Here is a 26,099-nt window from a genome sequence, read left to right on the forward strand (position 1 = left end):
TACTAAACAATAGTGCGGACATCGGAATCACGATCAAGCTGACAAATCCCCAAAACAAAAAGTCCATTTCGAGTATTAAAGCGTGATTCACATGTTCTGTTGTTAAACAAATAAAATATTACATAAAACAACACTTAAATTACTTTATCTGAAACTTTGCACACGTATAGTGACAGTTTTAACTGATAGTGAAAGATATTCCTAAATTAAAGAAAATCATGTTAAATATTATTGTTATTTAAGGATTATTGATATTTAAGGGTTCAAGGATTTCTTACTGTACTCAAAGCCATACGACCCACAGTACAAATGCATGGTCCATAATGGTTTTTTACACATGCAGACATGTGATTACTTCTTACAAAATGTGTGATTGCAACGCATAAACGATATATCGGACGGCCTTGTTCGTGCTATTACGTGGGGAGTAGCATCACACAGACATTGAAAAGACGAACTGGAATTTACTAAACAATAGTGCGGACATCGGAATCACGATCAAGCTGACAAATCCCCAAAACAGAAAGTCCATTTCGAGTATTAAAGCGTGATTCACATGTTCTGTTGTGAAGCAAATAAAATATTACATAAAACAACACTTAAATTACTTTATCTGAAACTTTGCACACGTATAGTGACAGTTTTAACTGATAGTGAAAGATATTCCTAAATTAAAGAAAATCATGTTAAATATTATTGTTATTTAAGGATTATTGATATTTAAGGGTTCAAGGATTTCTTACTGTACTCAAAGCCATACGACCCACAGTACAAATGCATGGTCCATAATGGTTTTTTACACATGCAGACATGTGATTACTTCTTACAAAATGTGTGATTGCAACGCATAAACGATATATCGGACGGCCTTGTTCGTGCTATTACGTGGGGAGTAGCATCACACAGACATTGAAAAGACGAACTGGAATTTACTAAACAATAGTGCGGACATCGGAATCACGATCAAGCTGACAAATCCCCAAAACAGAAAGTCCATTTCGAGTATTAAAGCGTGATTCACATGTTCTGTTGTGAAGCAAATAAAATATTACATAAAACAACACTTAAATTACTTTATCTGAAACTTTGCACACGTATAGTGACAGTTTTAACTGATAGTGAAAAATATTCCTAAATTAAAGAAAATCATGTTAAATATTATTGTTATTTAAGGATTATTGATATTTAAGGGTTCAAGGATTTCTTACTGTACTCAAAGCCATACGACCCACAGTAGAAATGCATGGTCCATAATGGGTTTTTTTACACATGCAGACATGTGATTACTTCTACAAAATGTGTGATTGCAACGCATAAACGATATATCGTCGGATCATACAAATGTTTTCGGACATAATACGTTTTCGGACGGCCTTGTTCGTGCTATAACATGGGGAGTAGCATCACATAGACATTGTAAATACTCAGATGATAGTTTTTTTTAAAGAGAAAGTTGTCTTTAAAAAACGAATGAGATGTTTTACTGTTGTTCATGTGAAGAGAGAGGAAAGTATGAACGTTTAAGCGTTCGAAAACCCATAACACGGGAATATGCTAGAATCAGTTATAAATCGACCACTTCTTACACACAATGTTTAAAATATTTACCGTATTCGGCAATGACAAATGTTTACAATTATTCTAAAAGATCAAGCATCAGCTTAACGTTTGAGATTTACAAATGCTTATGAAGTCATGGGATAACAGTGTCCTTTGAGATACACACTTTTGTGTTCTAATTTGCAAATACAATGATTGAATGAAATAACGCGCTTTATAATATAAATCACAGCACATAGGCTTCTTCAACATGGGGAATGTTCTGCACTTCTGATGCAATACATTATAAACAATTTTGACATAACTGGGTTCTTTTATATTTTCAAGTATGAATATTTACTTGGACATATTCGGGGTCCATGACTGTTTTTTTTGTTTTTTTTATAGAAGAGTAAAGTCATAATAAGATAAGATGAGATGAATCACTCAAAACAAGGACTTGCCAACACGAATCAGGCCGATCTTGTACACAATAACCCTAATTATCTGTTGAGAGTTTGACTGAAGATGCAAATCTGCATTGCCCAAACCTTGCCACATCCAGGCAAATCCAAAGCCATATCTATAGCCAAAGCCTCTATAAATAGAGGAAATCCTTACTTGTGTGTAGGGTGTTGTCTATCGCATGTCTTTCTCAACATTCGACGTACTTGAATTAGTATTATTGTTATTTTCACTAATTAAATAAACACCCGGTCGAACAAAATTGAAAATTGGATTGGACTGAAAATTTACAAACGTCTTCAAACGTAAATAGGCTAAATTGCCGAAACACCGCAAAGTTCAGGTCTAAAACACAACTATGATGTGGAGAACATCACCAACGAATATCCATTCAGTGTTTGTCTCATTTTTAGCCACCACCAAATATGGTGTATCGTTTCTTTTGCCGGACAATTTGAATGCAATGTTACGGTGTCATTAGGCTGCTGCATTGTTATTGGCAGATAGCCCAGTATAGGTAGTGCATGAATTCACGTTCGCCGCGTCCCAATACCGCTGGATGTCACGTTTACCGCGTCCCAATGCCGCGGGGATGTCACGTTTACCGTGTCCCAATGCCGCGGGATGTCACGTTTACCGCGTCCCAATGCCGCGGGGATGTCACGTTTACCGCATTCCAATGCCGCTGGATGTCACGTTTACCGCGCCCCAATGTCGCGGGATGTCACGTTTACCGCGTCCCAATGCCGCTGGATGTCAGGTTTTCCGCGCCCCAATGCCGTCGGATGTCACGTTAACCGCGTCCTAATACCGCGGGATGTCACGTTTACCGCGCCCCAATGCCGCGGGATGTCACGTTTACCGCGTCCTAATGCCGCGGGATGTCACGTTTACCGCGTCCCAATGCCGCGGGATGTCACGTTTACCGCGCCCCAATGCCGCGGGATGTCACGTTTACCGCGTCCTAATGCCGCGGGATGTCACGTTTACCGCGTCCTTATGCCGCGGGATGTCACGTTTACCGCGTCCCAATGCCGCGGGATGTCACGTTTACCGCGTCCCAATGCCGCGGGATGTCACGTTTTCCGCGCCCCAATACCGCGGGTTGTCACGTTTACCGCGCCCCAATGCAGCGGGATGTCACGTTTTCCGCGCCCCAATACCGCGGGATGTCACGTTTACCGCGCCCCAATGCCGCGGGATGTCACGTTTACCGCGACCCAATGCCGCGGGATGTCACGTTTACCGCGCCCCAATGCCGCGGGATGTCACGTTTACCGCGTCCTAATGCCGCGGGATGTCACGTTTACCGCGTCCCAATGCCGCGGGATGTCACGTTTACCGCGCCCCAATGCCGCGGGATGTCACGTTTACCGCGTCCCAATGCCGCGGGATGTCACGTTTACCGCGTCCCAATGCCGCGGGATGTCACGTTTACCGCGTCCCAATGCCGCGGGATGTCACGTTTACCGCGTCCTAATGCCGCGGGATGTCACGTTTACCGCGTCCTAATGCCGCGGGATGTCACGTTTACCGCGCCCCAATGCCGCGGGATGTCACGTTTACCGCGTCCCAATGCCGCGGGATGTCACGTTTACCGCGTCCCAATTCCGCGGGATGTCACGTTTACCGCCTCCCAATGCCGCGGGATGTCACGTTTACCGCGTCCCAATGCCGCGGGATGTCACGTTTACCGCGTCCCAATGCCGCGGGATGTCACGTTTACCGCGTCCCAATGCCGCGGGATGTCACGTTTACCGCGTCCTAATGCCGCGGGATGTCACGTTTACCGCGTCCTTATGCCGCGGGATGTCACGTTTACCGCGTCCCAATGCCGCGGGTTGTCACGTTTACCGCGTCCTAATGCCGCGGGATGTCACGTTTACCGCGTCCCAATGCCGCGGGATGTCACGTTTACCGCGTCCCAATGCCGCGGGATGTCACGTTTACCGCGTCCTAATGCCGCGGGATGTCACGTTTACCGCGTCCCAATGCCGCGGGATGTCACGTTTACCGCGTCCTAATGCCGCGGGATGTCACGTTTACCGCGCCCCAATGCCGCGGGATGTCACGTTTACCGCGCCCCAATGCCGCGGGATGTCACGTTTACCGCGTCCTAATGCCGCGGGATGTCACGTTTACCGCGTCCCAATACCGCGGGATGTCACGTTTACCGCGTCCTTATGCCGCGGGATGTCACGTTTACCGCGTCCCAATGCCGCGGGTTGTCACGTTTACCGCGTCCTAATGCCGCGGGATGTCACGTTTACCGCGTCCCAATTCCGCGGGATGTCACGTTTACCGCGTCCCAATGCCGCGGGATGTCACGTTTACCGCGTCCCAATGCCGCGGGATGTCACGTTTACCGCGTCCCAATGCCGCGGGATGTCACGTTTACCGCGTTCCAATGCCGCGGGATGTCACGTTTACCGCGCCCCAATGCCGCGGGATGTCACGTTTACCGCGCCCCAATGCCGCGGGATGTCACGTTTACCGCGCCCCAATGCCGCGGGATGTCACGTTTACCGCGCCCCAATGCCGCGGGATGTCAAGTTTACCACGCTCCCATGTCACGTTCGGTTTCCAACGTAATTTAAAGTGTTATTTAATAAAATGACAGAAAATGGTAAAGACTCTTGGACTTAAAAATTTAAGAATACGCTATATTTGTATGGATTTAGATATGCTTGTTTACCACAAGAGATAGACAAAGAGAACATGTTTTTGTCTTTAAACAAACGTTAAGCGATATAGCACCACAACAACACTGGTCTTCGGAGTTAAAAGATATGTCTACCAGTAAAATATTTTTTTGTCATTTTAAAAGTCTGTAAGATGTTGAAAATTACCTTAATTGTGATGTCCGGAAAAATAGATTTGACAATAATAAATTAATGACAGAAATTCGTAGATTTATGGGCATTCTATTCCACCGGAGATATTGGTTATTTTGGTTGCAGGAAAATTTATGTTTGATAGAAGATGAACTCCATATATAAGGGAATGCCAAAATTTGAATATGTTATGGTACCATGGCCTCCCAGTACTGAATAAAAGTCTCTCTCTGTGTGTCTCTCTGTGTGTGTGTGTCTCTCTCTCTCTGTTAACGACGTCAATGGAAGAATACACAACGGAAGGTTTACGCATTTTCTACTGTTGTTAATGACACACACACACACACACACACACACACAGACACACAGACACACACACACACAGAGACAGACAGACAGACACACACACACACACACACACACACACACACACGCTACTCGTGGCAATGGTTATGGAGTTTACAAATGGATACAATGAATTGGAAAATGCAACCACCTTGCGAAAGCTTTATTTCCGTGTGTCGCCATAACTGACGCCAAATAAATCACGCACAAAAGCGCGGTATCTTTCAGACTCAATCACAAGGTAACAACGGACAGCATAAAATGTAATTTATTCTCACGACCGCATTTCCTGGATTAATCGCACTTCTGCAAAGTTTTTTTATGTTTAAAAACCAAAACTATTTGCCAATATCTTCCCGAATCACACCCTAATAAGCATTCAATTTCATTCAACCGAAAGTGAATATTTCTCTTAAAGGATTCACATCAATGCAGATCGAAACCGAAACCCAACACACAACGGCCCCTCGAACGCATTCATGCATATAAATTTCTAGCTGGAATATTGCAGAATGCGGCGTTTAACATACAACCAAAACAAGGTAAATAGAATACTGGTTAGATTAATTTAGAATCAACGTTAAGGTGTATGTTCGTTAATGGTCCATATGATATGGTCCTTATTAGATTCAATTTAGAAATTGTTCTTTTTTTTCTTGTTTTAGGGAGGTAGGGTTCTAATCAAACACATTTATGTTGATAAAACAGTATGAATATATTGAATTCCTGTACATAAAACAAATAATCACAATTTAAAATTTAATAAAGGCTTTCATATAAACATAGTAAAATGTGAACCCCAGCGAGCGAAGTCAAAGTATATATAGCTGCGTAAGTCATGGATACTTTTGATGACGTCATAAAGTGATGATGTCAGCATTTTGTTTCCTAACATAAGTCAGTTACTTTACAAAATGAAAATGAACTTACATGCTCATTTTAATATTTTTTCAATGATTCTTTTTTTTTTCTTTTTTTTTAATGAGAGGCATCTTTATCGGATTCATTCTTTATCCTGACAAAATTCCATGGTGCCAGAGTAGTCGGCTATTTTGGAACATCATGGACACCATTGTGACGTCACGGTATTGTCGCTGCATACGCTAATGCCGTCAAGACGCGCTTTTCCAAAGCAGACAAAAGTGGTGAAATCCTGTGATAACAGAGAGTTCAATATGCACGGAGAAGAAATTCGATTCGCACCGAAATGGTGTGTCCCAAAATGGTTCCAAAAACCAAAGGTAAGTTCTATACATGTAGTTTAATAATGTCATGAATTACATGTATAAGATTGGGAACACATCTTAGGTGGTTCAGACGACTGAGTTAGTGAGTGAGTTGGGTTTAACACCATTGTCTATATTGTATGAGCCTGGGCTGGACCAGACAAACCACTGGCTGTAAACTAGTATGAGAATTGATCCACATCATCGGGATAGCACAAGGCCACATATTCATTAGCTTAAAAAGAAATGGGTTAGTAGACAGAATAATGTTATATATAATTTCGATTTCTCAACCACTTTAACCTAAATCTCTTCTACTAAGCGTAACAAAATATTTAAAAGGTTTGTTTATGTTGAATTTCTTGATAAAAGGCATTTTTTCAAAGTATGAAATAAATAATTCATCCACCATTTTCCGATTTACATAAATCACGAACAGATTACATAAAAAGGCGAAACGTAGAGGTTTAATAACTAATAATGCTGAACCGAAATCCTATTCATCATGCCAACAAAAAAATGCAAAATAAATTGTCGTCGGGTGGATGTTTTTTTGGGTCGGAAGGTGAGGAGATACACGGTAACTCTCTATTTTAAGCCTAACCCATTAAGACCAGCTGTGTCACGGTCTTCAAAACGCCACCCACATTATACCATAGATCTATCTAATATCAGACCGTCGAATCCTTTAACACGACACAAAAACCTTTCTTCAATAAACTAAATTATAAACATTTAGCAACATTCTAGCCATATCTCAGTAAGTTCCATTAAACGTTTATATGCTTATGCTGATAATATTAGTTTTCTTTTCTTAATTGCGTGTATTTCATTTCTAGGAGGAGAGATTAGCATTCCTGGGGGTGCCGATCTCACTGGGGAAGTCTAGAGCTCTCGAAACCACGCCCATCGACAATACTGACAACACTCCGTCTCCTGCCGTGAATGAGAGACCCCGAACCAACACTGCCACGAGGTTCAGAGAGATGGTTAAGTCTGCTGCAGCAGAATATGCTCTAGAAGATGCAGAGTTCACTCCTTCAACGTCGATCCTCAACGCCGACGCGGGGAACCTCACTGGTGCCACCCACACAGAGACAGCACAACGTGCATCTGAGAAACTGGAAGGGGACGCCAAACTAAGCACAACAATGCCCTCAGATTCCCCTTGGAATGTCGTGGGAGAGCACACACAAGGACCAATGTCACACACCAAAGCATCCAAGTGGACTCAGATGGCAATGCTCCTGCAGGACACTGACGGGGATCCAGTCCAGCATCTCATGCATTTCTGTCCATCCCCCGAGCCAAGTCCAAGACAGCAGCCTCGTTCTCGTTGGACCCAACAGGCCTTGACCCTTTTGGAAAAAGACAGCAGCAGCCCCTCTTTGACAGAGGAGGTTGTTCCCCAGGATGTTCTTGAGAAGCAAGGGTCCACTGGTTCTTTCTCAGGAGATACTCCGTCCAAAACCTTCTTTAAAACTCTATTCGGCCTTGACTTTGAAATTCCAACCCTCTACGAATTGATAAACCCGCCTATAATTCCAAGCTCCATGGTGAAGAGCGATGCTCTCAAGAATGGTGCGTTTCCAGTTGTTTTGGGAAGAGGTTCATTTGGTCGAGTCATCAGGGCAAGTCTCACCGACAGCCAAGGACACACCCAGAACATCGTTGTGAAGGAAATCTTCGACTGTAAAAATCATGTTGATGTCATCTTTGAAGAAGCCAGGATGATGTTGTATCTCTCAAGGACCGGCTATGTCCCTTCCTGTTTTGGGGTAGTGAGTGAAGGGGTGGGGGAAGCCACTGGTATTCTCATGGAGTGTGTTGGGGACGGCCTGACGCTGGAGAGGTACCTGTGGGGCAGAAAAGGCAGGTTAGCACCTATCTGTCTACTCCACATTGCCAGACAACTTGCTGAGGGGCTGCGGGAGATCCACAGTCTGGGCGTACTCCTCAACGATATCAAGGCAAATAATGTTCTGTTAGACATCACTGATGGCATTCCAAAAGTCAAATATTGTGACTTTGGCCAAGCAAGATATGGACACGGAGTAACAATCTCCAGAAGAGTCACCGGCAATCGGTACCTATACCTGGCCCCTGAGGTTCGTAATGGCGGCGTATCCTGCTTGAAGTCAGATGTCCATAGTGTAGGGTTTCTGTTCATGGTACTCTCGGACTTTGGAGGATCTGATGCCCTTGTTCCAGCAGTGAAGCGATGCATGGTAGAAGACATCAGTCTCAGGATCAACGCCGAGGACTTGGCTCTCATGGTGGATAAGATCTTTAATGATCATCTTGAAATATTTGTGTTACCTGATGGTCGGATACAAACCAATCTGGGGATGTCAGCGTTCGGCGAGGGGGACAGGACAGGTCAATGTTCCCGTGACAAGATGGGAAATGCTCTCGGTGAAAATGAAAAAGTCTTGCCTGCCAGCATACTATGTAGATCCAGGACACCATCTCCACAGGTCTCTGTGAACCTATCAGCAAACCCGAAGAGTGAGATAGTTGTATTAAGTGACAGCAAGGCCTCCTCATCTATGGACAAATGTATAACCTCAATGCCAGTGTATGAAGCACACCCTAGCAGTTCCTCATCTTCTGTCAGCAGCAAAGAACCAATTACTCCATCCAAACATCGCGTTCCAAGGTCTAGATACCGCCTTCAAAGAGACTCGGCTCCTTGTCTGTCCCCACAGTATGACGCAGATGATGAACTATCTGGTGATGAAAGTCAGCCCCTGGTCACGTCCAGGAGGTCCCCAAGTCTCAATGCAGATGATGAACTATCTGGTGATGAAAGTCAGCCCCTGGTCACGTCCAGGAGGCCCCCAAGTCTCAATGCAGATGATGAACTATCTTGGAATGGCGATCACTCTGTGACCACATCGTACTGGGGGCGCTGCAGTGTCTCACCTGGTCACGTGTCGTCAGTGTCTCTGGACTCGGAGGACCCTGTACAGTCCGAGAACTTTGAATCAATGTCTGTTATCCTTTTGTTTATTGTGTTTATGGCCATGTTGTTAAAACTGTTTCTACTATGTTGTTTTTAAGTTGGAATATTGTTTACGTACTTATAATGATCAAAATAGAGCTATTTTGCTTGTTACTATATAAATATATTTCATATTCATTATTGTTACGCCCGATATATGCTAAAATTATTATTTGAACCACTTCATGGTTTATAATGTTCTCTTTGATGAAAATTAAAAATTCTGTTTTGGTACACGTGTGTATTGTGTCAATCAACTCCATGACATTTTGTCACCGTACGTGGAATCCATCCAGTGTTTGACTGTTTGACACATCATTGACCAAAATGGCGTTCGATACAATTCCCTATTTTTACTTATCTTCAATATGTGTTTGTTCAGATGAACACTTGACTTGCCTTTGCATGTGTTTGTGATGGATGCCACCGGCGAGGCATGCAGGATTCACTCACTTTTTCGCCTGGTACACCTGGTACCATCACTACTTGATAGTGATTCCTAAACACATGCTCATGATATATTGTCAGAATCGTACAATGGGAAATAGAGCGGAGATTTCTTATGATTACGGAAAGTTTTTATCCGCTTTTATTTAAATAAGCAAAAAGGAGATGGGTCTAAAACAGTTACATGGTAGTTCTAACCTTCTTTTGGCAGAGTCATTGACTTATTAAACCTCAATTTGTGACATTATAGTCATCTTTGGATGACAAAAGTTGTCTGATTGTGGAAACACAAAGTTAGAAATGAAGTTAATTAAATATAATCAATAAATTACCCTATCCATGGCCACAAGAAATCTGTTTTTCGACTGTATCATGACCATGCGTTCAGGAATCACTATGAAATAGTGATGATACAGGTGTTCGCGAAAAGGTGAACGTATCCTGCCCTACCGGTGGCACCCGTCACAAACACATGCAAAGGCAAGTCAAGCGTTCACCTGAAAAGGGAGCATATGATCAACATACCGAATTGCGTCTTCTTTGGAAATGACCTCCACTATAATGTCTACTATTAATCTTTTTGAAGGCCTTACTAAGGCCTTGAATGTTGTAACCTTGATCAAACAAAACTTTACAGGAGCTGGCAGAAGTCAGCGTGCAGTGGCCAACACGTTCAATGTTTCACATTTTATGTTTAGCAGACAATAGAACAGGTACCAACAAACCCAAAATGTTGATCAATCCCGTTCAGGACCTCCCAGGTCAACGACACCAGTACAGGATCGACTGATCCGAAACCATGCTCGACCAAATCGAGCTCAAATTGTTGCAAACTTAAGCTTTCATCTAGCTATTGGAGTACGAATTACGGGTCAGACGATTGAAAAACGTCTACATGCAGCAAATCTCCAGTCATAATTTCAACACACGTCAATGGTATACACAGCGTCGAAAAACTGGGGTAATCGTGGTTGGTCAAGTGCCATGTTTTCACATGAGTCCCAACCCGCTTTGCACTGCCTTGATAGGTGTGGTCGTGTCAGACGTCGAAATAAACGTCAAGCCAATGTCAACCCGACAGATTTGGCGGTTGATCGATTATGGTGTTGGGTGGCATTACTATGACCGAACCCCACACCATATTGTGCAAGGGAGAGTCACGGGACAACATACTGACAACCCTTGTTGTCCCGTTTGCGACGACTCCCGTGCTCACGGTACACGATTCTTCAATGCTCAATATCTATAGAATGTAACCACGTAGCCAGACTGCAAAGAGGGGTGGGACAGACTCCCTCAAATCGCCATTGGGAGACTCCTAAGCAGTATGCCTCGTCGAGTGAATCAATGTTCGGCTGGCATAACAACTATTATTTGAAACTAGCATCTCTTACAATTTCGGGAAGTTTAAGTTATTTCCGGGTATCCCCTCCTTTTTTTAAAAAGAGTATATATGCATCCAGAAAAAAATAAACACCGCTCTTATTATATCCTCGAATATCCGAACTTCCATGCAGCTAGAATAGCACCGAATACCAGTCGAAATTATAGTCCATTATACGCAAATTTTGAATCTGCAAAGAAAAATCCCATTTATATTCAACTTGGAAGTGTTGCTTCCCAACGTAATTGCCATCATTTTGATAAATATCTAAGATATCTGCGCTTAGCTGGTATAAGAACACTGTAGACATGCTTGTAGTCAATTATTTCAGGGTGCATCTGCTTGGTGTGGGATGAAAACTGGAAGTGATGCAGATCTAAGACTTTGGTGAAACTTACAAGCAGGGTTGGTGCTGACAAAGATAGAAACAAGCAGAACAAATCTGGTATTCAAATCCACGACTGGCGTGCCAAAGGGACGCAACTCTGCACTGCGCAATTACAGCCCATTAGACAATTGGGTCAGCAGTGCCTCCGGCCCCAGTAATATGGATATACTGGACTTCTGGGTACATGTGTACCCTGCTTACAATCTCAACACAACAGGCTGGTCACGTTCTTGTCTTTATTCAGGTCAGGAGTTTGACATACATAACAACAACAGAATACATTCATCAGTATCAGTCTATCTGATTCTGAAGTCTACAGTCAGTAAAGACCACAATAAAATCAGGTATTGCTATTGTACTTCCAGGGCAAACAGTGTGGCCTGACATAAATACTGATGGTTGAAACACAAACTGGTTGTTTCAAGTTGTGACAGAAGTTGCACCAATTACTAGTATTCAGTATCATCGGATCACTGAGGCAATACAGGTTGGTGAATATGCTAAAAAAATAGCCCTTTAAGTTAAGTGGAATGGAGTTAAACTTGGCATTCACAATTATTGCGATCATATATGTATATATGCATGTGTGCGTGCGTACGTGCGTGTGGAGCTGCTTATACTAGTCGGACTGATGCCAGTTTTATAATGCTAGCCCACTGAGATCCCATCCTGCAGTTTAATATGAATACCCATCTGACTCCGTATACAAACTCCAAGCCAACCAGTCCTTGATTTATCCCCTCACAGCTGAGCGCCAGGCTGGGTAACAATACCGTCTTTTAGCATCTTTTGGTATGACACTGCCAGGGATTGAACCCCCGACCTTTCGCTCTCTAGGCAGGTGCTCTATCCACTTGACCATGTGGGTGGTCGATTCATTCTAAATCAGCTTGAGTGAGTGAGTTGGGTTTAACACCCATTTTAACAGTATTCACCAGGTAACCAAGCCTGGCCACTGGTCACACTGTGTCGACCAGTATAGACTGCTGGGGATTTCAAATGAGGAAAGTTAGTCGCCTCTTACAACAAGCACAGCAGGCTCTTATGGCAAGTGTGGGTTGTTGAAGACCTATTCTAACCTGGATCTCTTTATCATGTAAAATAATAACCAACTTCTGCAACGATCCTAATTATTTTTATAATTTATCTTCTGAGTTCTGCGTACCATACTACACCACATAAATCAGATGAGTGAGTGAGTGAGTGAGTTGTGTTTAACACCACTTTTAACAGTATTCCAGTTATATCACGGCATCTCAGCTTAATGTGGGACGAAAGCCTGAAATGATGCAGGTCTCAGATGTTTACCACTTCGGGTATGGTGCTGACAAACCTAGAAACATAATCGGGGCGAACCGGGATTTGATCCTACAATCATAGGTTTCTTGCATGCCCAAGGGACGCAACTCTGCATAGTGAATTGCAGATAAATCAGATGAGTAGTAAAAGATACAACAAATGAATTGCTCACAGGAGCTGGATAATAATTATAATGTCTGCTTGATATAGAACCGCCATATTTGGCTGAGTGAAGTCTAGACTACAAATACCAAGACCACTGGCCAAGTAACTCAGTTGTCCTCCCATAGTTCAAGGTCACAGGAGAAGGGTTATATTTATCTATATATCACAGCCAGTCTGTAATGATCACATGACAGTCACATGACCACCCAGCGCTCATCCCCCGGTTTTCTTCCTCCAGAATGACCTCTTGCCTCCAAGCAGCTGCAGGTTGTTGGGATGGACCACGGCCAGGAAAGCGGGACAGTGGAGTAAGAAAGAGATGTTTGACTCTGTAACACAAAACAACGAGTGAACTGGGCTTAATGAGGCCTTGAACAGTTTTTGAGTTACATCACAGTGTGTCAGTGAGTGAGTGAGTGAGTTAGGTTTATCAGCGCTTATAACAGTATTCCAGTAATATCATGGCGTGTCATTTTAATGTGGGAGGAAAGCCCGAAGTGATGCAGGTCTCCGACGTTCATCACTTCGGTGAAATCCACGAGCACGGGTATGGTGCTGACAAACCTAGAAACATAATCGGGGTGAACCGGGATTCGAACCCACATTCATAGGTTTGTGGCATGGCCAAAGGACGCAACTCTGCACAGTGAATCTCAGTGCCTTAGACGACTGGGCCACACGTGCCCCCTCACAGTGTGGGGGAGGATAGACCGTATTGATACTGGTCCTTGTTTGTTTGTTGCTCTCAACAATATTCCAGCTATATGACATCAGCCTGTAAATAATCGAGTCTGGACCAGACAATCCAGTGATCAACATCATGAGCATCGATCCATGCAATTGGGACACAACACGATGACATGCATCAACCAAGTCAGCAAGGCTGACCACCCGATCCATTTAGTCACCCCTTACGACTAGCATAGGTTGCTGGGAAACTTTATTCTTACCCAGAACTTGATATACGTGATATAATTGTTACCATCAATTTCTTGGCTGATCTTTGTCCAGTTTTTTAAATAAGCTATTTTTTCTTCTCTTGTCAGGCCAAATGGATTCAAACTCCTCAGGAAGCAAGCCTACAAAAGATGTACGCAAGATGTTAGAACCAAACACATTCTACCTGAAACAATAAGGGGTTATATTGGTCAACGCTGAAGTTAGCGATATCCCAGCAATATAACAAGGGCATGAAATAATCCACAAGAGCACCATCCCAAGCTGTCAGGCTACAGTGACACACCATCAACCAAGCCTGAAAACACAATCCATTTTGTTGCCTTGTACGACAAGCATAAGTTGCTGGAACTTAACGTGGAATCCCCACACAGAACAGAAATACTGAATGAAAACACACTGATTACATTTTTGACTGACTGAGTATGGTTTTAAGCCGCTTTTAGCAATATTCCAGCAATATCACGGCGGGGGACACCAGAAATGGGCTTCACACATTGTACCCATGTCAGGAATCGAACCCGGGTCTTCGGCGTGACGAGCGAACGCTTTACCCACTAGGCTACCCGACCGCCCCTACATTTTTTAACAATACATTCATCTACATATGTAGTAACACATCTTACATTACCATTTTGGTCAGCGTTAGAGAGACGTAATGGTTGGTTGGTTTGTTGTTTTACGCCGCACTCAGCAATATTCCAGCTATATGACGGCGGTCTGTAAATAATCGAATCTGGACCAGACAATCCAGTGATTAATATTATAAGCATCGATCCACGCCATTGGGATCAATAACATGCATCCCGTTAGTCGCCTTTTACGACAAGCATAGTCACCTTTTACGGCAAGCATGGGTTGCTGAAGACCTATTCTACCCCGAAATCTTCACGGGTCCAGAAAGACGTAATCATGGTAATACATTAGAAAGACGTAATGAATACTTACACACCATATACCTGGCATGTTGTGTGGTGCGATAAACTTTCACATGGATTCATACATCAAGAACTCATTAATTAGCACACCCAAGTTATTTGATTGATCGCAAAAGGTAAATATTCAGAGAGTTTATTCATAACCACACAATTGTGAAATAAGTGATCAGTTATTTTCCACTTATTATGATTTCATTGTATATTTAAAGTTCAATTTAAGAAATTTATTGAGACTGATAAAATTGGTCCTTTAAAAAGTATAAAAAAAAGCCAAAGATCGCATATTAAACTGATGAGGTTTCAAGGCCTGATGCTGATGCCATGGTGCCTGGAAGAGTGTTGGGGGTGCAGAGTATAATAACAAATAATAAATTAATTAGGAATTTTGTTATTTTATCTCTTGCTATTTACATGAAGGACACAGAGAAAGAAAGCTCTAAATTTAAGAAAAACAGTTATCCACTGCTCTTCTTGAACCAATGATTTCAACCAATCCCGATGCCCTGTAGTTCCCATGGTTACCCTGACAGTAAATCTGAAATACCTTCTCCAGGGCGAAATCCTCCATGTTGTCGATGCCCTCGCCCACCATGGCCAGGTCAGCGTACAACAGGATCATCGCGTCCTGGTATAGTCGAGATCGTATCGGCCAGAAGTTCAAAGACCGGGCTAAATGCCTCTGCAAGTATAGAGAGACATATCACAGAGCCTCCAGCTGACTGAGTGAGTGAGTGAGTTGGGTTTAATGCCCCTTGAACAACATTACAGTTCTTATGACAGCTTGTTATTCTCAGCTTGATCATGTTGACATGGGAGGAACGCCCAAAGTGATGACAATCTTTGATACATAATCAGGGTGAATTGGATTTGAACCCATGACCATAGGTTCACTATCAATATCACTGCTTGTGCAAATGCTCTTTAATCATACCTCCATGTCAGAATGATGAGATCTGATTGGTCCACGTGATCTTGATAAAATACTGTGCAACCCATCTTGGAGGGGAATAAATTTCTCAGCAGGGGAATAAATCTCTTATACCCCGCCATGAGCAATACAGACTGCATGTGGATTTCTCAGAGGCAAAACAAATCCCTTTTTCCTGCTTCAAAGCAAAAAGCTGCACGTTTTTTTCCAAGTCAATTGAAGTCGTTGGTTGGTTTGTTGTTTAACGCCGCACTCAGCTATATTCCAGCTTTATGACGGCGGTCTGTAAATAATCGAGTCTGGACCGGAAAATCCAGTGATTAATATCATGAGCATCGATCCACGCAATTGGGATCGATGACATGTATCAACAAAGTCAGCAAGCCTGACCACCCGATCCCGTTAGTCGCCTTTTACGACAAGCATAGTCGACTTTTACGGCAAGCATGGGTGCTACCCCGGAATCTTTACGGGTCCAATTGAAGTCATGTGACATAGCACAAGTTAACCTTAGCTCAATCAAACAGCTGTTTTCTATCAATTTTGAATTTGTGTCAATTTTTTTACAATGTCACATTAAAACATGTCGGAAAAGATAAATTCATTGTTGCAGGATCACTCGGGGTACATGGGGTTTTATGTGTCCCTCCTAACGCGGGATGCATAAAAACTCATGTAGCCAGAGTGATCCTGCTACAAGTCACAGTGTAAGCTTAAAGTTTACTGGTATGGTACAGTGATCATCATCAATGGCAATGTTTGAAATGTAGCATGAAAGGTAAGGACTTCATTGCTTATTTACCGTAATTGTTCTACTCAGCAATATTCAACTATATGATGGCGGCCTGTTATATAATTGATTCTGGACCAGACAATTCAGTGACTGATATTGTGAAAAATAATCCATGCTATCATGGTACGATGACTAAATCACGACATCTGACCGCCTCATTAATCAGGTCACCACTTACAACCAGCATGGGTTGCTGGGGTCCTATTCTTACCCAGAATCCTCACAGGGCCATTTCATTCAATTACTATAGGAGCAAACCTCAAGGAGTGAGTGTCTCAGTGAGTGAGTGTGGTTTTACGCCGTTTTTAGCAATATTCCGGCAATATCACGGCGGGGGACACCAGAAATGGGCTTAACACATTGTACCCATGTTGGGAATCGAACCCGGGTCTTCGGCGTGACGAGCGAGCGCTTTAACCACTAGGCTACCTGACCACCCCAAAACCTCAAGAAGGCAGAACCTCCCTTAATTTCCAGCACTCATTGGAATGAATGAATAGATAATATTCCATGTGTCTGGTGAAATATCACATTTCTCTCATCTCTTTCACACCAACGATCATAATAAAGCTGGTGATTCAAACCTAAGGCCCACTGATCCTTGCGACAATGACCACCAGGCAAGGGTGGATCCAGCATTTTAGGGAGGGGTACAAAATAAAATCCTCTCTGTCAGTTTTACTGCCTACAACATACTACATTAGGTTTTCAGTGGGGCACTATTTGTGTTTGTTGTTTAACTATGTGCTGAGTAATATTTCCACCAATCAAGTCTGTACCAGACTGATATTATGAGCAATGGTCCACTCTGACATGCTTTTAACCAACTGAGTGAGTGAGTGAGGATGGTTTTACGCCGCTTTTAGCAATATTCAAGCAATATCACAGCGAGGGACTTCACACATTGTACCCATGTGGGGAATTGAGCCCAAGTCTTTGGTATGACGAGCGAACACTTTTAACCACTAGGCTATCCAACCAACCCTCAACCAACTGACAACCCAGTTCATAAATTCTCCTCTTAATGAAGCATAGGTCGCTGGGGACCAATCCTAACCCAAATCCCATAGGGTTCCTGTGTTTTGACAAATGGGATTAAAGCATCTTCACTATTCCGAGCAATCCTTCCTTCATTGAGTCTTCTAAGGTCCTATCACTATATATGGCTTATTGGTTTCATCGGGTACTTACCATGTACACTCCGGCCATCCTGTCTGTCTGGTAGGGGAATGAAGCAAACAGAGGTAACACCTCCAGGAGTTCTTCCATACTTGGCTGAACAGCATGCTCTAGCTGGAACATAGAACAGAGGTGACAGAGAGGTCATACACCCTTCCCAGCATGCTCTAGCTGAAACAGAGAGGTCATACACCCTTCCCAGCATGCTCTAGCTGGAACAGAGAGGCCATACACCCTTCCCAGCATGCTCTAGCTCACACTCCGTCGCAGTGGTGACTCAGCATAACACCACTGCCACAGGCTAATTTGCATATCACGTGACCGGACTTTTCTCTTGTTTGTAAACAAACGCGCTTTTTCAGAAATCAGTATAGAACGGACTAATGCAAGTATTTGGGGGCGCTTTACATATTGTTTTGCATAACTATATAGATATGCTACTACAACTGCGACAGTGAGTTGCATGACAATATATATTTATATGTATCAAAGTGACCGTGTCGCTAGCTCTCCGTTGGGCTTCGATGACAGCACGTGGAGCCGTACAACCAATGTAAACATAGGATAACTACGCAAAAACAAGTAGATTTTTACGTATTTGCATACTTTCTCAATGAAAGTTAACCATTCTTTGACATTTGTTTATGAAAATGTGTAGACTTGTCAAACATGAAACGGATGAAAATCATATGCAATATCTTGAATGGACTGTGAAAGATGTGACGAATCGTCACATGGCGCTGGCCTGTGGCAGAGGTACTATGCTAGCTGGCTGCCGGCCGCATGGAACTCTGGGTAGGAGAGTGGCTCTAGCTGGAACAGAGAGGCCATACACCCTTCCCAGCATGCTCTAGCTGGAACATTGTACAGAGGGTGGCAGAGAGGTCATACACCCTTCCCAGCATGCTCTAGCTGGGACAGAGAGGTCATACACCCTTCCCAGCATGCTCTAGCTGGAACATAAAACAGACGTGACAGAGAGGGCATACACCCTTCCCAGCATGCTCTAGCTGGAACATAAAACAAACGTGACAGAGAGGTCATACACCCTTCCCAGCATGCTCTAGCTGGAACATAAAATAGACGTGACAAAGAGGTCATACACCCTTCCCAGCATGCTCTAGCTGGAACAGAGAGGTCATACACCCTTCCCAGCATGCTCTAGCTGGAACATAAAACAGATGTGACAGAGAGGGCATACACCCTTCCCAGCATGCTCTAGCTGGAACATAAAACAGACGTGACAGAGAGGTCATACACCCTTCCCAGCATGCTCTAGCTGGAACATAAAACAGACGTGACAGAGAGGTCATACACCCTTCCCAGCATGCTCTAGCTGGAACAGAGAGGTCATACACCCTTCCCAGCATGCTCTAGCTGGAACAGAGAGGTCATACACCCTTCCCAGCATGCTCTGGTGGGAACAGAAAACATCAGACTCACCTTCTGTACAACACGAACAAGTTTATCTCTCATCTTCTGGTTTGGGACATGGATACTCTGTCGGATGGTCCAATCCAAGATGGCCGACGCATGGTGCAGACGTGACTCCAGATTCTGACTCCAGAACTTCTCCCTCTGCTTCTGTGTCCAGAAGTGATGGGACAGGAAGAACCGGGGATACAAATACCTGCAGGAACAACAGGGGTCAGGAGAACCATCAGTGTGCACATCATTTTTAGGTTTCTGTTCTGTATCTTTACGGTTTTCAAATCCATCAAAGAGAGAGAATGGAAACAATAGTCGGTTGAAATTTAAAGAATCAAATAGTGTCATGACTTAAAATGTTTGTTTGTTTGTTAGCTTGTTTGTAGTTCAATGCTGCACTCGGCAATATTCCAGCCATAAGGCCATAAGCCTTTATCAACAAGAATTGGGAAACTATTTAATTGAATTGGTAACTGACATTTGCTGCAGACTTGGGGCGAATATCAGCCTCTGAGCAGGTCTCGCTAAATCCCTGTAGTGTAACTATGTACCATTATAGTGTGCCTGGAGTCCCCAGGGGGAAATGTATAAGTCGTACTCACGCTAGTGCTATAATTGCCCCTCCCCCTGGGAGCACAGAGATCAGCAGTATAGGGGCGATACGAAACAGGTCCCTGGGCATCTACAAACAGAAACAGAAGAGTAGTACAACAAGGTTCAACAATGTTGCATCATCCGCTGTCTATTACTGTGTGTTTTACACCACTTATATCATTATTTGAACACATTTTTATTTGTTTGTTTGTGAACTCAGAAATATTCCAGCTATATCATGTGACAACAGCATGGTTAGAAATTGACACTAGCCCGCTAGCCCAGGGCTAGTACAAATTCCTGTGGGGTAGTACAAAATTTCCAATTTCCTTTTGTTTTAACATTACAAGGGCATTTTATCGTTACCTGGGCTCATGGAGCTTTTCAGTTTAGTTCTAACTCTGCAACAGCCTTTGGCCATATATAATCAAGTCTGGACCACTGATTGATATTATGAGAAGGATCCATGCTGTCAAAGTATGACGACATGTAATCAACCAAGTCAGGTCCATTAAGTCGCCTCTGGGATCAATTCAGGGATCAAGAATCCCCACTTGTTGCAAAACTCTGATGGCAGGAGACACCAAAAATGGTCTTCACACATGGTATCTAGGTGCCAAATACCAGGTTGGTTGGTTGGTTGTTTTACGCCGCACTCAGCAATATTCCAGCTATATGACGGCGGTCTGAAAATACTCGAGTCTGGACCAGACAATCCAGAGATTAATGTCATGAGCATCGATCCACGCCATTGGGATCGATTACATGTATCAACCAAGTCAGCGAACCTGACCACCCGATCCCGTTAGTCGCGTTTTACGACAAGCATAGTCACCTTTTACGGCAAGCCTGGGTTGCTGAAGACCTATTCTACCCTGGAATCCCAAATACCAGGTCAACTGCCTGATGTTCAAACATTCTAACCACAAGGCTACCCACCTTCTATCACTTACAGGTACTGTTGTCCTAGAAGCATAGGAAATCATCCACTGAACAATGTCACTGCATTCCAGAGTGCTTGTTAGTTGTTTTACGACACACTCAGCAATATTTCAGCTACAGTATGACTACAGTCTGTAAACAATCAAGTGTTGACTAGACAACCAGTGATGGGTATAATCAGTAATGTCCCATGTTGTTGGGCATGATGACACACAATCAATGTCGCTGAACATGACCACTCCATTTGGTCTCCACATACAACAAGAATAGATTGCCGGGAACATATTGTAACTCAGAATCCCCACAGGGACATTCCAGATAGACATTAGGAGGGTCTCAAAGCCAGTGTTTCAGTACTTATAGAAAAACAGTGCTACAGAAAGTAGCCATAACCCTTCGTGTTACAAATGTTGAATACACATGTTACAAGGTGATGTTGTTTAATAAAAAGATTTACAAATGTGTCTTTCTGGCACTTGGAACATAACATGTTTAACTGTGCCATTGGCACTAAAATACAAGGCCTTTCTAACTAATGTTACTTAACTTTGTGATACACATCATGACTTTGTGTATCGTCCCAGAATTAGGCTCAACACCTGTATTTCAGCAACATTCCAGAGCGTTAGAAATTGGCACTAGTCCTGTAGTCCTTTGTCAAACTGCCCAATAGTTAAGGTATCATAAGGACTAGTGGACTGAAAATGTTAGTTTCTGCCACTGATTCCAGCCATTTTGCAGTTGACGATCATCAGAAATGTACATTGCGCCCATGTAGGGAGTTGAACCAGGTTGAACTGGTTGTGGCACGTCAACATTTTATCCACTAGCCACGCGCCCAAGCATCTAAATGACAACTCCCAGAGGGCCTACCTGTTTGTAGACTTCTAGCTGATGTCTGGAGAAGGTCCCGAGTGAGCGGCCTCCCCACAACTCCGTGGTGACATTGTAGTAGTCCTTGGTCTCACTCACAAAAGTGGAACTGCCTTGAGCATATCAGGAAAATGACTGCTCTTATCAAATTGTAGCTACTAGTGTCTGTGTGTGTGTGTGTGTTCAATGTTTCACTCAGCAATATTCCAGCTAAATTACGGCAGCCTGTATATCAAGTCTAGACCAGACAATCAAGTTATGGATACAATGAGCAATGTCCCATGCCATGGGGGTATGGTGACACTCAATCAGCCAAGTCACCGAGCCTGACCACCCGATCCATTAGGTCGCCCCTTAGTAACCTCAGAACCAGCATAGGCTTTTTCAACCCTGAATCCGTTGGGGTTACTAGAGAGGAGAATGTTCATCCATCCCTCATCATCCCTTCTTGATGGAAAAGAAGAGGATTAAAACATCAAACACACAGACAATGTAGAGTGTGTGAGTTGGGTTTAACGCCGCTTTTAACAGTATTCCAGTTATATCACGGTGTGTCAGCTTAAAGTGGGAGGAAAGCCCCAAGTGATGCAGGTCTCAGACGTTTACCACTGCGGTGAAACCCACGAGCACGGGTATGGTGCTGACAAACCTAGAAACATAATCAGGGCGAACCAGGATTCGAACCCACAATCATAGGTTTCTGGCGTGCCCAAGGGACGCAACTCTGCACAGCGAATCACGGCGCCTTAGACGACTGGGCCACCCATGCCCCCGACAATGCAGAGGTGAGGTGAGGTGAAATGAAGTCTAACGTCATGTTCAAGATTATTGCACTGATATAGCAACATTTATGTGTGCGTGCATATATGGCTGCTTGTACTAGTCCCGACTAATGTTGGTTTTATAGTGCTAGCCCACTGACATGCCATGCCGCAGTTACCATGGATTCCCAGCTCAGACACAGTACACTGACTCTGAGTTGACCACTCTTTGGTTTATCCCCTTAAATATCACTAGGCAGGGTAACAAGTACAATCTTTTAACATGTTTTGGTATGGCTGGGGATCAAACCACCGACATTCCTCTCTAATGCATGGGTGACGGGTATCTACAGATATACTTGTCCACACGGAAGAGGAGGAGTATGGGTGGTCCAGTGGGCTCAGTAGCTGCTTGGGTCAGCTGGTTATAGGTTTCAATCACAGATTTGAACAGATCATTGTTGGAATAAAGGTTTGCTCCATCAGTTAAACCCCAAAAATGGCTTTTAAAACAGTTCCTTTGAAAAAAAACCTCTCACCCACATTTACATACAGTATATTAAACTAATAACAGGAACTTTTCAACACAAAACCATTGAAAAACATCATCACTGATATTACCTGTTCTAAACGTTCTGTAGATTTCAAACACTTTCGGATATCTCCGTTCAAGCTTCTCTGTCCTCTTGGACACAAAGTTGACGATGTGGTCAACGATGTACCTCTTAATGAAACCAGGAGGCGACACATGTCCATCAGGAGGACCTCCGGACATGTATCTAAAACAAAGAAGGTAAAGTAGAAAAGGCACATCTGCAACATAAGCTGCAGCATCAGTGTACAAGTACTGGTTAGTGGCTATTGCTGTAAACCTATTCTGCCCTGAAATATTCTCTGGTAACCATGGTGAATCCTCATGAATGTTGGAATAATAATGAAAGTATAAAATTGTTGGGCCGTGTGCTGCAGTCTGGTTGAATGAGATTGGACCCCGGAAAACATTCAGACACATGAATATTTTATTTGATAAGTATCTTTTCTTCTCAGTCCAAAATTTGAGAAGAAAATGCCTCTTGGCTTGGTGAATAGGATACATTATCAGTAAGTTTGATCCGTATTTATCAGAAGAACATCAATTTTGTATTTTTTCCACATTCTGGTATACAGCAGGTACAGTTATCATGGAAGCATCAATTGCATCATGATGTCATAACCTTCCAGACTGATGTCATGTCTGTCTCACAGCTGCGAGGGTTCTTGTAGAAAGACAGAGAAGAAAAACTCAATAACACCAACAAATCGGAACATTGCTGAAAAATGTTTCTTGCCTAATTAGATGGCATACAAACAAGAATTTCTGTGAATGGGTAATTAGGTAGGAACATTTATTTTTATTTAGTTGCTTAACAAGACTGACCAATAAAAAACAAGAAATTAGATAAAAAATAAATGACTTGACAAAAACATTTTGGCTGACTAACATGTTGTATCCACATGTGATATGAAAAAAGTACGAGATTTTCTCATTCAATGCTGTTTGTAAGAAAGGGTAAAAACATGATGTCATTGATCATGTTGATATGAAAAGCTGAAAGTATACAGGGGTAGAAACTAACTCATTTTTGTAAATGCCCTAATGATGGATAAATACTAGGGCTGTTACGATACACTCGCATATTCGGTGAATCAAACCGTATCCATTCATGAATTGAACTTGTTATTCGTAGTCACTAGAATCGAATATTTATGAATATGCAGTCATTTGCATTTACATACCCTGACCCTTAAAATAGCCATAAGAACATATTATATGCATAGATTTCTTCAAAGACAACACTCTTTTATATTTAATTTGACAGTATTGTGGTCACTGGTCATTGTCGCATCTGAGCAGATATAGGCACCTGGATAAGTGCAGTATATAAATGTATAATAAATTTAATAAATTGATAATTAACAAACCATGTTACATAATTTAATTTGTTATTGTTTCACTGAATATCATATCTTGACTTGTTATTGTATTCGTGAATAAATATTCATATCCGTTATCCTCTATTCATGATATGAATCGTATTCGCCTCAAAGTGTATTCGTTGCAGCCCTTATAAATACCACTGCATTGGATGGAGTCACTTGTTTGTATTTCTGTGGATACCTAAACACCAGATACATAATCATACAGATGTTGGCACTCCTACCCCTTGTTTCCACCATACTACACATATATACATTCAAGAATGGTGTAGAAATGGGCATTTCTTTAAAAGCCCCTTCAGCAATTTTTGTCATCACTGCAAGCATGGGCCCTAAAAATAGATTAGTGTCCATGCTGCAAGTATGAATCTTTATCACCGGAATTGTCTGGTTTCATCTATAGGTATTGGCACAATTAATAATTGTTAATTTTGTGATTCTATTTCAATTTGTTTGTTTGTTTGTTGTTTAACGCAACACTTGGCAACATTCCAGCTATTTGATGGAGGTCTGTAAATAATAAAATCTGGACCAGACAATCCGGTGATTGACATCATAAGCATCGATCCAAAACAAATTGTGCAAGCTTAAATGTATTGAGCAGATAAACTTACAGACATTACTGTTCATCTTTCAAGGATAGACACATTGGTATAACATCGAACATGATTTAAAATGCCAAGAATCTGTCATAAAAATGTACTTGAATTGAAATGTGTCAATACATGAACACAGAATAAAAATTTGATTTACTGTTGCTCTACCTTGATTTTATTTTAAATTAATGTAAACTATGGACATGAGTAGTATTACCCTACCATGGGCAATGGCAGGGTTAAAATACACATTTATTTTTCAGTGTCAATATTTGTCATTGAGGCATGTTCTTGAAAGGAACCACGTTTTTATTCAGATAATAATAGATGGATTTATTGTTTATTTTCCACTAGCTATACCCATTGGCTTCCAAAATCATGTACCACTGTATCACCGCTGCCAGCTTTACATTTAATGCACTTTTGATACGTGCATCATGATTATGTATTTCATCATGCACGAGCGCATAACAATAAACATATTTGCGAGAGTATTTGCATGGATAAATAATCTATCCCTGTATAACTTCGACATAGTGTTGAAATAAGGTAGATGCCATTTCGTAAGAAATTCTCAAAAAGTCTTTTGCTTTCTAGCTTTATACATCGTGTAATAGTCGTTGTTGTGAGAGATCGTGTGATCGAAAACTGAACCATACGAATCCGTTTTCTTTTGCGATTGTAAAATACTTCTATGGTGATTTAAAATGCGTAGTCAATTTTCGGAAGGGTAGAATAATGCCATGTCTGAGGCAATGTGTACCTTATACATGAATTACATATCAAGGGAAAGTGTGAATTTTCTTGCAATCGAATCAGCGTGCATAAACGCCGACTGGGCGCAGCCATGTTTTCTCAGCTGGTTACTGCAAAAGTTCGAACCGAACTGGAACGAAATATATACATTTGAGGAATGTACGAAACGTTTAAATGGATCATCTAACAAGTAAACAATGAAAAAAGTATTATAGATTTTACTTTGAAATATTCCCATTGTTAATTAGGTAATTATGTTTCTCTATTGATATGTGTATTTG

The 26,099-nt window shown here is 42.4% G+C and overlaps 2 protein-coding genes across 2 annotated transcripts; one reads left to right on the forward strand and one right to left on the reverse strand.

Moving 5' to 3' along the window:
* Positions 1–5,840: 5,840 nt before the first annotated feature.
* LOC124145852 lies at positions 5,841–9,583 on the forward strand. Its single transcript, XM_046515806.2, has 2 exons — positions 5,841–6,424; positions 7,249–9,583. Exons 1-2 carry the CDS (start codon positions 6,290–6,292, stop codon positions 9,469–9,471), a joined length of 2,358 nt encoding a protein of 785 aa, XP_046371762.2. The 5' UTR covers positions 5,841–6,289; the 3' UTR covers positions 9,472–9,583.
* A 2,785-nt stretch (positions 9,584–12,368) lies between these two features.
* Positions 12,369–25,924, reverse strand: LOC124145902 (LETM1 domain-containing protein 1-like). The gene is made up of 9 exons (XM_046515861.2): positions 25,826–25,924; positions 23,111–23,268; positions 21,729–21,841; positions 19,922–20,001; positions 19,335–19,521; positions 17,904–18,005; positions 15,536–15,670; positions 14,079–14,175; positions 12,369–13,425 (listed from the first exon to the last, which is right to left on the reverse strand). Exons 1-9 carry the CDS (start codon positions 25,909–25,911, stop codon positions 13,310–13,312), a joined length of 1,074 nt encoding a protein of 357 aa, XP_046371817.2. The 5' UTR covers positions 25,912–25,924; the 3' UTR covers positions 12,369–13,309.
* Between the last annotated feature and the right edge of the window lie 175 nt (positions 25,925–26,099).

The sequence above is a fragment of the Haliotis rufescens genome, unplaced genomic scaffold, assembly GCF_023055435.1.
Source record: "Haliotis rufescens isolate VD_foot unplaced genomic scaffold, xgHalRufe1.0.p SCAF_45, whole genome shotgun sequence".
In the NCBI taxonomy this organism is placed as follows: Eukaryota; Metazoa; Mollusca; class Gastropoda; order Lepetellida; family Haliotidae; genus Haliotis; species Haliotis rufescens.